Source organism: Branchiostoma belcheri, unplaced genomic scaffold (assembly GCF_001625305.1).
Source record: "Branchiostoma belcheri isolate BF01 breed outbred unplaced genomic scaffold, Haploidv18h27 scaffold3, whole genome shotgun sequence".
Taxonomy (NCBI): Eukaryota; Metazoa; Chordata; class Leptocardii; order Amphioxiformes; family Branchiostomatidae; genus Branchiostoma; species Branchiostoma belcheri.
The window spans coordinates 4,099,306-4,110,601 of NW_017803909.1; the positions used below are offsets into that span (position 1 = coordinate 4,099,306).

Genomic DNA, 11,296 nt, shown 5'->3' on the forward strand with positions numbered 1-11,296 from the left:
GATTAAAAGAAAATAGATTAAAAGAATTCAACTTTAAATTACTGCATAAAATACTTCCTTGCAAATTTTTATTGAACAAATGGAAAATAGTTAATACCCTAGGAACCATATACAGTCCCAAATGCGACATTTGTAACCAAGATGAAAACTATGTTCATATGTTTTTTGAATGTAAAAGGATCAAAGACTACTGGGGGGAGTTAAGCACTTGCTTTCAGAAAATGATATTACTATAGACACAAATACGATAGCTTCTGTACTATTTGGAGATAATTTTTATGTCACCTTAGCAAAATATACAATTTATGTATCTTGGATATCATACAAGGATCATCCTGAGTTATTTAGAAAACACAATGTGCTACATTTGTTTAAGACATTCACTCATGATTACTATTCAGAATGACAAGAATAAGACTCTCTACTCTGTCTCTGAAAGAGAAATAAGATTAGCACACACACACACACAAAAAATGTTTTATGTTCGCAAGACTCATGTACTTCATTAATTTATTATGCTTATATGCTGACATATTATTTGTAACATACATGTGGAGAGAATAAAGTGCCGTGGCGGACACGGAAATGTAAAAAAAAAAAAAAAAAAAAGAATGTTGTACTATGTATACATAGCAACACATTTTAAATTACTCTTTTATCATCTATACTATACTAGCATTTGAGATCTGTACCAATGGTACTTGTCAGCGTTCATGAGGCAGCTAGCTGCTAAGTTTAGAGATGGCATCATACACAGAAAAAGAAGAAACTTACTGGTGGCCTCCAAGGTAGCGCAAATTCCGGTCAAGCCCTCCGAGTATCGCCAAGTCTTCCTGTGACAGGCTGAAGTCCATGATCTTTAATAAATCAAATAAGTACGGCATCAGCATCATTTGATGATAAACCATCAGCTGATGATACATGTATATACCTCATATTCCACATATTATACAGTGTATGTGCTGCCAACACATGGTAACTTTTAGATAGATTAGTGGGGTAATGAGGCGTAGCGGCAAAGTGCTTAACTCGGAACCAAGAGGTCCCGGGTTCGAGTTCTGACATGCCACCGACTTTGTGCTCTTGGGAAAAACACTTTACACGACTTTCCTCACTTCGCTCAGGTGAAAATGAGTATTGTATTGTCCCTATGTTGGTGGCGGCATTAATATAAGTTGAAAAAACTTGAGACACCAGGTCTTGTGATTAGATGTTGGAACATTTTTTTAAAAATTGATACGTTAATTTGGGGTAATGGTCTCACGATAGGATATTGAGTTGTGAAATAATTGACTAATGACAGAGACATGTCGAATCACGGCCATACTGACGTCGAAGTTGGCCTGGATCCTGCTGGGTGTCACGCTCTTCGGTATGACTGAAACTCCTCGGTCCAGATGATAGCGGATCAGAACCTGTGCCGGAAAGTTACGAGCCTTTAAATGTGAAAAGACCTTTTGAAAGTATTTCAACGTTGTTTATGTTTAGGATAGTCTATTTAACGAGTGTTAGCGTACCTGTGCAGCTGACTTGCCATACTTCGTGGCGATAGCCACCACACTCGGATCCTCCATCAAAACTGGGTCGGCCTCTCTTTTCCTGAGAGAAAAATTTGATTTATACAGATACAATGCAATCAAAAGTCACCATAACAACCAAACATAAATATAACTTAGATATATATATACATATATATATGTACATAACTTAATGGGATCGGTCGCAAACCATAACATTACACAACTAGAGTCCCACGATCTCATACCTTCGCCAAATGATGTTAATCTTTATGACTGACAAAGATGGTTCCTTCTGATTATGCAAATAGGATCCTCATTTGTATTATAATTATATAATATTGTATTATAATATTGTATTATATAGTTGATCATATTCTCCATCAAAAGACAGCCTTATCTTAACAAAGAAAGCCATAATTATGCAAATGAGGTCCTTATTTGAATAAGTTATGTTTAATAACTTTCAAATACCCCAAGAATAAAATTCCAGGCAGTTAGCATTATGGAATTATAACATTTTCTCATTAATTATGCAAATTAGGTGTTAATTTACATAATCAATATCTGCCTGTGTTTCTCTCGTTCTCATTTACACATGTCACAAGCTTGAATAGTCCTATAATGTAATGCACCTGATTTATAGAATTTCCCCATTAATTATACAAATTAGATCCAGATTTGCATAATTGTCGCATAATTATGTCAAGCGTCACTTGAGCTACCTACAAACCAAAAATCATGACGATACGTCCACCGGTTCTTGAGTTATCCTCTTTTGAATATTTTCAAACAGATAGCCCTGCAGTTCCTGCCCAAACTCATGTCACTTCTTCCCCAGCATGAGAGCTACCTACCATCCAAATTTCGCCACCCCAGCATGTCTAGATCATGAGATATCAAAACCGGAAGTTTAGCTGCAGTACCATAACAAGCCGCTAGGGGGTCCAAAATCTAATCATTTCCAGGTCTCATCAAGACCTACCCACCTACCAAATATCAAGATAATCCATCTAAGCTTTCTCGAGTTATGCTGTTGACAGACACACACACACACAGACACACGGCCAGGAAAACATAACCTTCTTGGCGAAGGTAACTACAACAACACACACCCGTAACGAGCAGGCGCGCCCAGTGGACTGTAGGCCGTCAGGAGTACTCCATTGCCTTTGCAGAAGTCCAGAAGATCCTGCTCTGCCAGGTAAGGGTGCAGCTCCACCTACACAACGCCGGATCAGACATGTACCATGTTACTGTCTCCGGAAATCAGGCAGGGCTTTGGTATCAGCAATAATCAACTAAATCGCCCTTCGGGGCGGACATGGCACAGTTTATTTTTCTTTTTGTAAGCGGGAAACTACTGTTGACACGTTGCGGTCATCTGTTTTGTTCAAAAGGTTTAAATCAACGTTGCATCTATTTGTGTTCGTTTAATTGTGTTCCAAACAGGACTGACACTCACTAAACAAATCTGTCTGAGACACTTAACAGTACGACTCCTACTCGTACCTGGTTGACCGCCGGCTTGATGCGGCAGTTCTGCAGCAGCCTCTCCAGCTGCTGGATGTTAAAGTTCGACACGCCGATAGACTTGGCCAAACCTTCATCAGCCAGGGACTCCATGGCCTAAAATTGCCACATCATTTTATCAAGATCATGCAAACGATACAGTCGACTAGCTGTGATATCAGATCCAACAACTGTTCCGTCGATATACTGCAACAGATATATCCACAAATGGTGAATTGAAAACAGTTCTCACTCACCTTCCACGTATCTACATAATCCACGTCATCAAAGATGTCTTCCGGATTACTGGTGGGTTGAAAAACGTTGGATCCGTACTGTGCACAGGGAAGAGAGTTGCAGGATATATTTCAGAACATAATTGATAACAAAAAGTCTTCCCCAAACATCAGTTTCGACCACCACTAATGTTTAGTAATTGTGGAATTGGGAATGTAAATTGAGAAGACCGTCAAACGTGGATGCTAGAAAATTATTACGGAATTTGAACAGTGTGAAATGAAGTCTATTTATATCATGATGCTAAGCTTTGTAAATAGATCTAGGGGCGGAGGTTGCATGAAAACTGGAGCCATTGTCTGAAATCTTTCTTGGAGTAGTACTAGGGGCTGCAGTGTTGTTTTATAGGCACATCCCCAGTCAATATTACCATAGATCAGATATGGGTATATCAAACTGTTGTATATGGATGACTTATGACTTACACTGGGCAGTCATGCTTCTGAGACTCCAGTTTGTATCGTAGCAGTAGAGCTCACTTGTTGTTAGTATATAAATCAAATGGCGTCATTGTTTACATACGTATAGTATACAAGTACATTACCGCCTGTTTATTGGATTATGGTCATCACTAACATTGACAAGAAACGGTTATGTAATGCAATATGAATAGTGCTGATGCTAACTTTAAACGCCATCGGGCTGTGTATCAGGTACAGGTCCACGTAGTCTAGTCCCAGGTTTCCCAGACTTTGCATCATCGCCTCGCGAACATGTTCTGGTCGATTGAAGGTGATGAATAACTGGAAAGAGAAAGTGAGTAGGAACACTGGATACTGGTTTCAGTTAATTCATCCCTGATTTGCATGAGTTATACTCTTACACTACACAAGTTTACATTGACAATATCGCTGGGTACCTTAGTTGTGACGAAGACATCTTCTCTCTTGATCTTTCCCTCTGCGATTTTCTCCTTGATGGCCTGTCCCACCTCCTTCTCGTTCTTGTACATCCAGGCGGTGTCGATGTGACGGTAGCCGGCGTCTATGGCAGTCTTCACGGCATTGATCCCTTGTTCGGACGTTGACTGAAGAGACGAAATCTTAACCTGTCATCGCATTCATACACTACCTAAAAATCACTAAAAAGAATGTTGGAGGATTGTGGTATCTGTGCAAAACACCGGTATTTGTAAGCGAACGAAAAGAAAATTTTCCCACACAAGCACACACACACACGCGCGCGCGCGCGCGCACACACACACACACACACACACACACACACACACACACACACACACACACACACACACACACCAAGTACTAGTATGTTTACTTCACTTCAAGTCCTGTAGTTAATAAGTGACCGACGGTAAATACGCTTGAGCCAGGCGGTTGGTGCATCAGTAGTGCATGTATGTTCCTACACATGAACTGGAGCTACTCCTCTAGGATTTACTAAACGTAATTCCGTCCGGATCCAGCATCAACCTGTCTTGTTCCCAGGCCCCAAAGTGACAATCTTGTGACAACTGAGAACAGCAGTGGGTCCATCTTAGTTAGCTTTTCGAAATTTGTAATGTACTGAACTTTTTACCATCTAACCTGCGTAGCTGGTTATGCTGCATATAAGCCTTACACCCTCCATTGAGTTTGGTAACCTTAAAAGACGCTTAAAATAAAAGTTCAGTTAAAAAAAACTTCACAAGTACAATCGTGACCAAGGTGCTATGAAGAAATTCCACCGTGTGTGTAACGTTACCTCTGATGTTCCCAGGCCCAATAGTGGCATTTTGTGGCCTGAGCTAAGAGCAGCAAGTGGTACCGTAGCAGCCATCTTGATTTTTCATAGTTTGAAGGACTGGACTTTTGACCTATCCGAGTTCAGCACTGGTGACACGGTACAAAGGTGATAGGGTCAATGACTTGGCCACTGTGGCTACATCCTTATAGTATACCTGCGTATATTGCCCGTTACTATACAGTGTCTATCTTAGATACATATTCACGTAGGGAAATGTATATCCTACACACGCACACACAAACACACTATCTCTCTTTTACCAGATATACTGTACAAAATATATTCTTCAATACCATATCAGGGACCTAGAATAATATATCAATATGCTAACAGCAAAAATGCACACACAAGCAAATGCACAACAAGTTATTCATTTATTTATTGACTCGACTGTTGGATCTCACAATGTCGCACAAGCTGATAGTGCCTATGTACAAGTGACAACGTATGGGAATATCAGCTGTGTATATCTGTCAATATGTGTTTGTTTATCTTGTATTCCCGTACATTACGATATCATTTTCCAAAGAAATCAGCTGTCTACTTATATTTGATAAATCTGTTATGTGAAACCACCCTTATTTTTAAACATATGCAATACTTTCTTGATAACTGTATGAAGCTCCGCAAGTTTGTGCCACAGTCGATCTCGACGTGTTACCATCAGAAAGGGAAGAACTTGTGCTTGGTGAAGCTGTAAAAAGACACAAAAATTACAACAGTGATAGTTAATCCATGGATCAAAAGTGACATTAATCGAAGATAAAAATGGCCTTTATAGGGGAATATATTGAAATTTATACTCCACTAGGGATCTCTGTGAGCGGAATTGGTGATTCTACCCTCATATACATGTGCATACTTATGTCAAACGTTATTCTTCAACATCTTCCTCCTTAAAAAAACTCACAGGTTGGCTCCAACGTAGCGCAACTTCCGGTCCAGCTGGCCTAGTGACACCAGATCTTCCTTTGAAAGACTGAAGTCCATGATCTTCAATAAGGGAAAGAAGACAAAAATTAACGTCATTCCATGATAAATCATAAAGATATCATGATAATGTACCTTGTGGTGTTGTGATAACAATACAGACAGCACATCCAGCTTCAGTTTGCTGGTGATTGCTCGGGCAAGCAACGTCTGTGAAAATTCACAATTTCAACGTACGACATGGTACAAAACTGCAGGTCCCCTACACTACTTGGCAAGTTTGAGTGATGTTTATAAATACTTAATTTCTGTATCCGCTATGGTTGTCTTGACTGTAACAAGGAAATGACAAACTTGTGATTGCTTTTTTTTTACAAAATCGTATAAAAGCTACTGACGTCAATGTTGGCCTGGATCCTGCTGGGTGTCACGCTCTTCGCTATGGCTGAAACTCCTCGGTCCAGATGATAGCGGAGCAGGACCTGTACATAAAAGGATAGAAGTGGGTGGAACAAAAGCCTCGGCACGTGGAAACTAGTTATCTAATTTGTGACATATTATCTTTTGCTAGTTGTTTCAACAAAGCCACAAATATAATGTTATGGTGAGCAGACATACCTGCGCAGCAGACTTGCCGTACTTGTTGGCGATTGCAAGAACACTCGGATCCTCCATTAAGACTGGTTCTTCTTCTCCAGACTGAAAAGACCTGGGGAGGGGGGGAGTGGTTGACGGGAAGGAATTCAGTCAGGTTTTTGTTCCTTTCGAAATGTTAACATCTTCTATCAATACAAAACATCATAAATCTGGTTCGAAATGCTTTTTAATTTGTGCTCAACATAGGAAAAATTGGAAGTTACATCGATTTTAAGATAGTTACAGACATTACGATTGCGTAATACTCGTAAGTTATGGTGAACTAACTTGGGACGACCAGGCGCGCCTAGTGAACTGTACGCCGTTATAAGAATGTTATTCCGCTTGCAGAAGTCTACAAGCTCCTGCTGGGCCAGGTATGGATGGAGCTCCACCTGTAAAAAAACATAGATACATGTACAGTCTGTTAGTTGTTTTCTGGAGTGAGGAAGAAATCCTTGAGAGGACCTGTCGGAATGTATTGAACTGCGTACGTGCCATTGCAACATAAGCTGCTACATTGCTACATATCCTTGTGTTAGAAGGAACATACTAATCAAGTTCCCTGACAAAGATATAATGAAAAGTTCACACACACACACACATACCTGGTTGACCGCCGGCTTGATGCGGCAGTTCTGCAGCAGCCTCTCCAGCTGCTGGCTGTTGAAGTTCGACACGCCGATAGACTTGGCCAAACCTTCATCAGCCAGAGACTCCATGGCCTAAAATTGATTGTGCAAACACACAATAATCTGTGTTTTATCCCTGAATCCTGAAGCCAATCACCGAGGACACGCTTTTCTTTGAAATTCTGTGCATCTGACTGCGAGTTTGTCCTCTTTCGCGGGTCCTTGGTGTTTAGTACTAGAATGATGTCATATGTTGAATTAGCTACTAGTTTTTCACTTACCTTCCACGTCTCGACATGATCCACGTCATCAAACAGATCCTCTTTGTTATCACTGGGCATGAAGATTTCCATGGGTTTGGTTCCGTACTGCAGTAAAACAATGTGTGCTAATTAATGGGAAGGAAATTTGTATCTCTCATTTATTTACTTAGTACTTATTTATTTATTTCTCATACAAGTACATACGTTACGGGCACTCAGGGCGACCGTTAAACAAGTGCACTTGATTCAGTCTCTCAATCAAAGAGTAAATGGTCTCCAATGTTCATGCTAAGAATACTAGTAGTTGCTAACCTTGAAACACTGCGGGTTGTGTATCAGGTACAGGTCCACATAGTCGAGTCCCAGGTTTCCCAGACTTTGCATCATAGTCTCGCGAACATGTTCTGGTCGGTGGAAGGTGTAAAATAACTGGAAAGAGAGAGAGAGAGAAAGTCGTGATGCTAAGAGAACAATATCACAAAATATCATGAGAGATTTAATTATTACATTTAACTTAACATGCGTGAAGGACTAGACAGTATCATTACCGTAGTACCTTAGTGGTGACGAAGACATCTTCTCTCTTGATCTTTCCCTCTGCGATTTTCTCCTTGATGGCCTGACCCACATCCTTCTCGTTTTACGTACACCCAGGCGGTGTCGATGTGACGGTAGCCGGCGTCTATGGCAGTCTTCACGGCATTGATCACTTGTTCGGACGTTGACTGAAATCAGAGACGAAATCAGACCATACTAGCCCATATTTGCACTAACTATCCGAACTCACTGAAGAGGAATATCACCGAGTACAAGGATTGTAGGGTCTGTGAAAACACAAATATTTGTACAAGAGCGCAACCTATCTCCTATCTGTTTACCCTCCATGTAAATGGGGGGTATTGTTTTTACTCCGTTTCATGTTTGGTCTGATATCTGAAGATCGGTGAGAAGGAACTGTATGATATTTGGCAGATTGATGGATGGAGCCTTGGAGATTGTGTAGGTTGACTTTGAGCACCTGGTGATTGACCTTGGTACTGCAGTTTAATTTTTTTATTCTATTGTTGGCACGTTATGGTCTGTGTGTGCGATGCTAAGGTAGCATGTAGTTGTGGTTACAATGGTTTAGTGATGTAAATTTGGGCCCCCTAGCTGTTTGCTTTGAACCGGAATTGCTATCTCAATGTCAGATTGTTTGCGTTGAATGATCTCAGAACCTGGTGGATGGTTGGCGATCATTTTTGGTATGTGGGTAGATGCTGATTGTCTTTGCGTTTTAGCGTGCATTAGCAGGTTGTCGTAGATTTGCATTGCTTATTTAAAAGGATTTTCACATTTTCACCCCTATTTCATAATAGGATGGTCTGTTTGACCCCAAATTGGCACAGAGTGTTTTTGTTTATACCTCCAGCTGGCAGGTCAGGCCAATCTATTTTTACCTCTAGACCATTTCTGCAGGAAATATATCTTATCTTTAATCGGTCATTCAGCAGGGAACTGGGTCATCTGGCAGGTGCTTGAGAGGTCATTGACCTCAAACAAACCATGGTAACAAGACACTAAACGATTGCACATGACAGCTTGGGCAACCCCTTCCAATACGAAGTGCCACAACAAAATTCTTAAAGGATAGACATCTATAGACATCTATCATTCTGCTGATAAAAACAAAGTTTGACTCATAATATCTCTATTAAAATACACCAAAAGATTACAAAATAACAAGCTATTTCATGGAGGGACGATGTCTACGACTTCTCCTTGTTGTTTATGTGGCGACTAGATTTGCCTCGAGCCGCTGCTCTAGCGAGCTGAGCAGGCTATATTGGTTAATGTCGAACAAGGAAGTGCATGTAATGGTTCCCTATGCGGCATCATTGTGTTACGTTGCTGTAGGTGATTTGTAACAAACTCTAAATTCGCGTACGTCAGGTGATTAGGTCAGTTTAGGTTGGATAATGGTTATTAAGTTCTAACCGTTATCCAGTGTCCTCTGCATACATAGGGCAGCTCGAAACCGTCACGAAAGGAGTTCACCAACATAACTGTTATAGCCTTATAGGAGAAGATGATAACAGAGAAAGATCGAAAAGATCTAGACTTGAGAACTTTGGCGAAGGCAGTGTGATTGAAAGAAACTTTGATAGAAGGCGAAAGGTTTGTGAGGAAACGAGAAAGGAAGGACATGGCAAGGACAATTATGAACATGAGCTATTTCCTTAATTAAGGTGAAATGTATTACGTCCTATAGCTAGTCCTACCTGCCACGTTCCCATGCCCAAAAGTGGCATTGTCTGGCCAGAACTCAAAACAGCCGTGGGTCCCGCAGCAGCCATGATGACTTGCGTTATTCTACCCACCTGCCTCGTTGTTTAACAATAATGTGGTGTGCCTTACATTCTCTTTTATAGGGATGTTCGGTGGCCACGTGACAGACGGATGACTTGTATTGTCTTAGAAAGTAAGTGACCCGGCGGTCGGTGAGCCTTTCAACACATGTCAAGCATTGAACAGCCCCTATTTTGTGTATGTTCCAATTGGATGCAAAGGGTTACTGGGTACCTTGACGTGTGCCCTTCTGGACACGCCCACTATCTTATAAAGCGTGTTGCCGTGAGTCATGTCCCTTTAAATGCCAGCCCTGCCCCTTACAACATTGGTAATGAACAGTCGCTTAAGAGAGATGAACACATGATCTCACGAATTCATGACACATGATCTAATCGGTGACCTGCATTCTTACACACAAACACTCTCTCTCTCTTTCTCTCCCCTATCTCGCTCTCTCAGTCACTCACTTAGTCACTCACTCACTCACTCACTCACTCACACTCACACACACACACACACACACGTGCACATACACATACACATACACATACACACACACACACACACACACACACACACACACACACACACACACACACACACACACTTATACCGTTTTCTACATGTACCTAGCCTTTCCATCATTGGTCACTTGTTTGTTTCTTGGTTTGTTTATTTGCAGTTTGCACTAAAAGACAACAATATGTGATGACTTCTATATATCTACAATTACAAATAATCTGCGGGCCAACCCAAGAAGCCTGGTGGTTCATCGAAGAGGTTACTCGTAAATAACATTTCCTTAATTACTTTTTACAAACATGTATTGTAAATTCAGAAGAAGCGAATGTTACGAAAATCACTTAATATATGTTTATTTGAGAGAAATCTCCGTCAAACTTTTTTGTTTTTCATCTTTTGTTAGATGTTCACCACATGATGACAACCACCAATTGCCGAAAATGTATTCATGACTTTCTTCTTCTTGTGCCACTGTTGATTCATTTGTACTCAGAAGGGGAATACTTGTGACTCTTGAACCTGAAAAAAGACAAAATGACAATACCATGTGTAACGTCACGTTGATACATGCCATCTATTGTCTATACCTTTTGCCATTTAATGGTCCTATCCTCTACTTGCAAGTGTATGACTTGTGCATCATGAAGTAGATGATAGTTATATGACTCGGTATACGTAACACCACCTTCCGGTTTGACTCTGAACTGACGTATAGTGTCGCTACCTCATGTAATATTTACAGCCAGACAAATGTCTGGTTATGTCGAATTTACACATGTGTCGGTTGTATCTGCTATATTTATCAAAAAAACTTTTGAAAAACTCACTGATGGCCCACAAGGTAGCGCAGGTTCCGGTCCAGCCCAGCCAGGGTCNCCAGATCTTCCTTCGAAGGCTGAAGTCCATGACCTTT

The 11,296-nt window shown here is 40.8% G+C and overlaps 1 protein-coding gene across 1 annotated transcript in view; it reads right to left on the reverse strand.

Annotated features, from left to right (window-relative positions):
* LOC109473367 (alcohol dehydrogenase [NADP(+)]-like) overlaps positions 1-11,296 on the reverse strand; it is a 16,467-nt gene that overhangs the window by 3,369 nt on the left and 1,802 nt on the right. Inside the window, exons 5-18 of the mRNA XM_019773229.1 lie at positions 7,244-7,360; positions 6,924-7,030; positions 6,618-6,708; positions 6,398-6,481; positions 5,980-6,062; positions 5,028-5,109; positions 4,186-4,353; positions 3,953-4,069; positions 3,287-3,364; positions 3,030-3,146; positions 2,633-2,739; positions 1,518-1,599; positions 1,332-1,415; positions 775-857 (exon numbers count right to left, since the gene is read on the reverse strand). Coding sequence (XP_019628788.1) covers positions 775-857; positions 1,332-1,415; positions 1,518-1,599; positions 2,633-2,739; positions 3,030-3,146; positions 3,287-3,364; positions 3,953-4,069; positions 4,186-4,353; positions 5,028-5,109; positions 5,980-6,062; positions 6,398-6,481; positions 6,618-6,708; positions 6,924-7,030; positions 7,244-7,360 — 1,400 coding nt within the window. The remainder of the gene's footprint in view (positions 1-774; positions 858-1,331; positions 1,416-1,517; positions 1,600-2,632; positions 2,740-3,029; positions 3,147-3,286; positions 3,365-3,952; positions 4,070-4,185; positions 4,354-5,027; positions 5,110-5,979; positions 6,063-6,397; positions 6,482-6,617; positions 6,709-6,923; positions 7,031-7,243; positions 7,361-11,296) is intronic.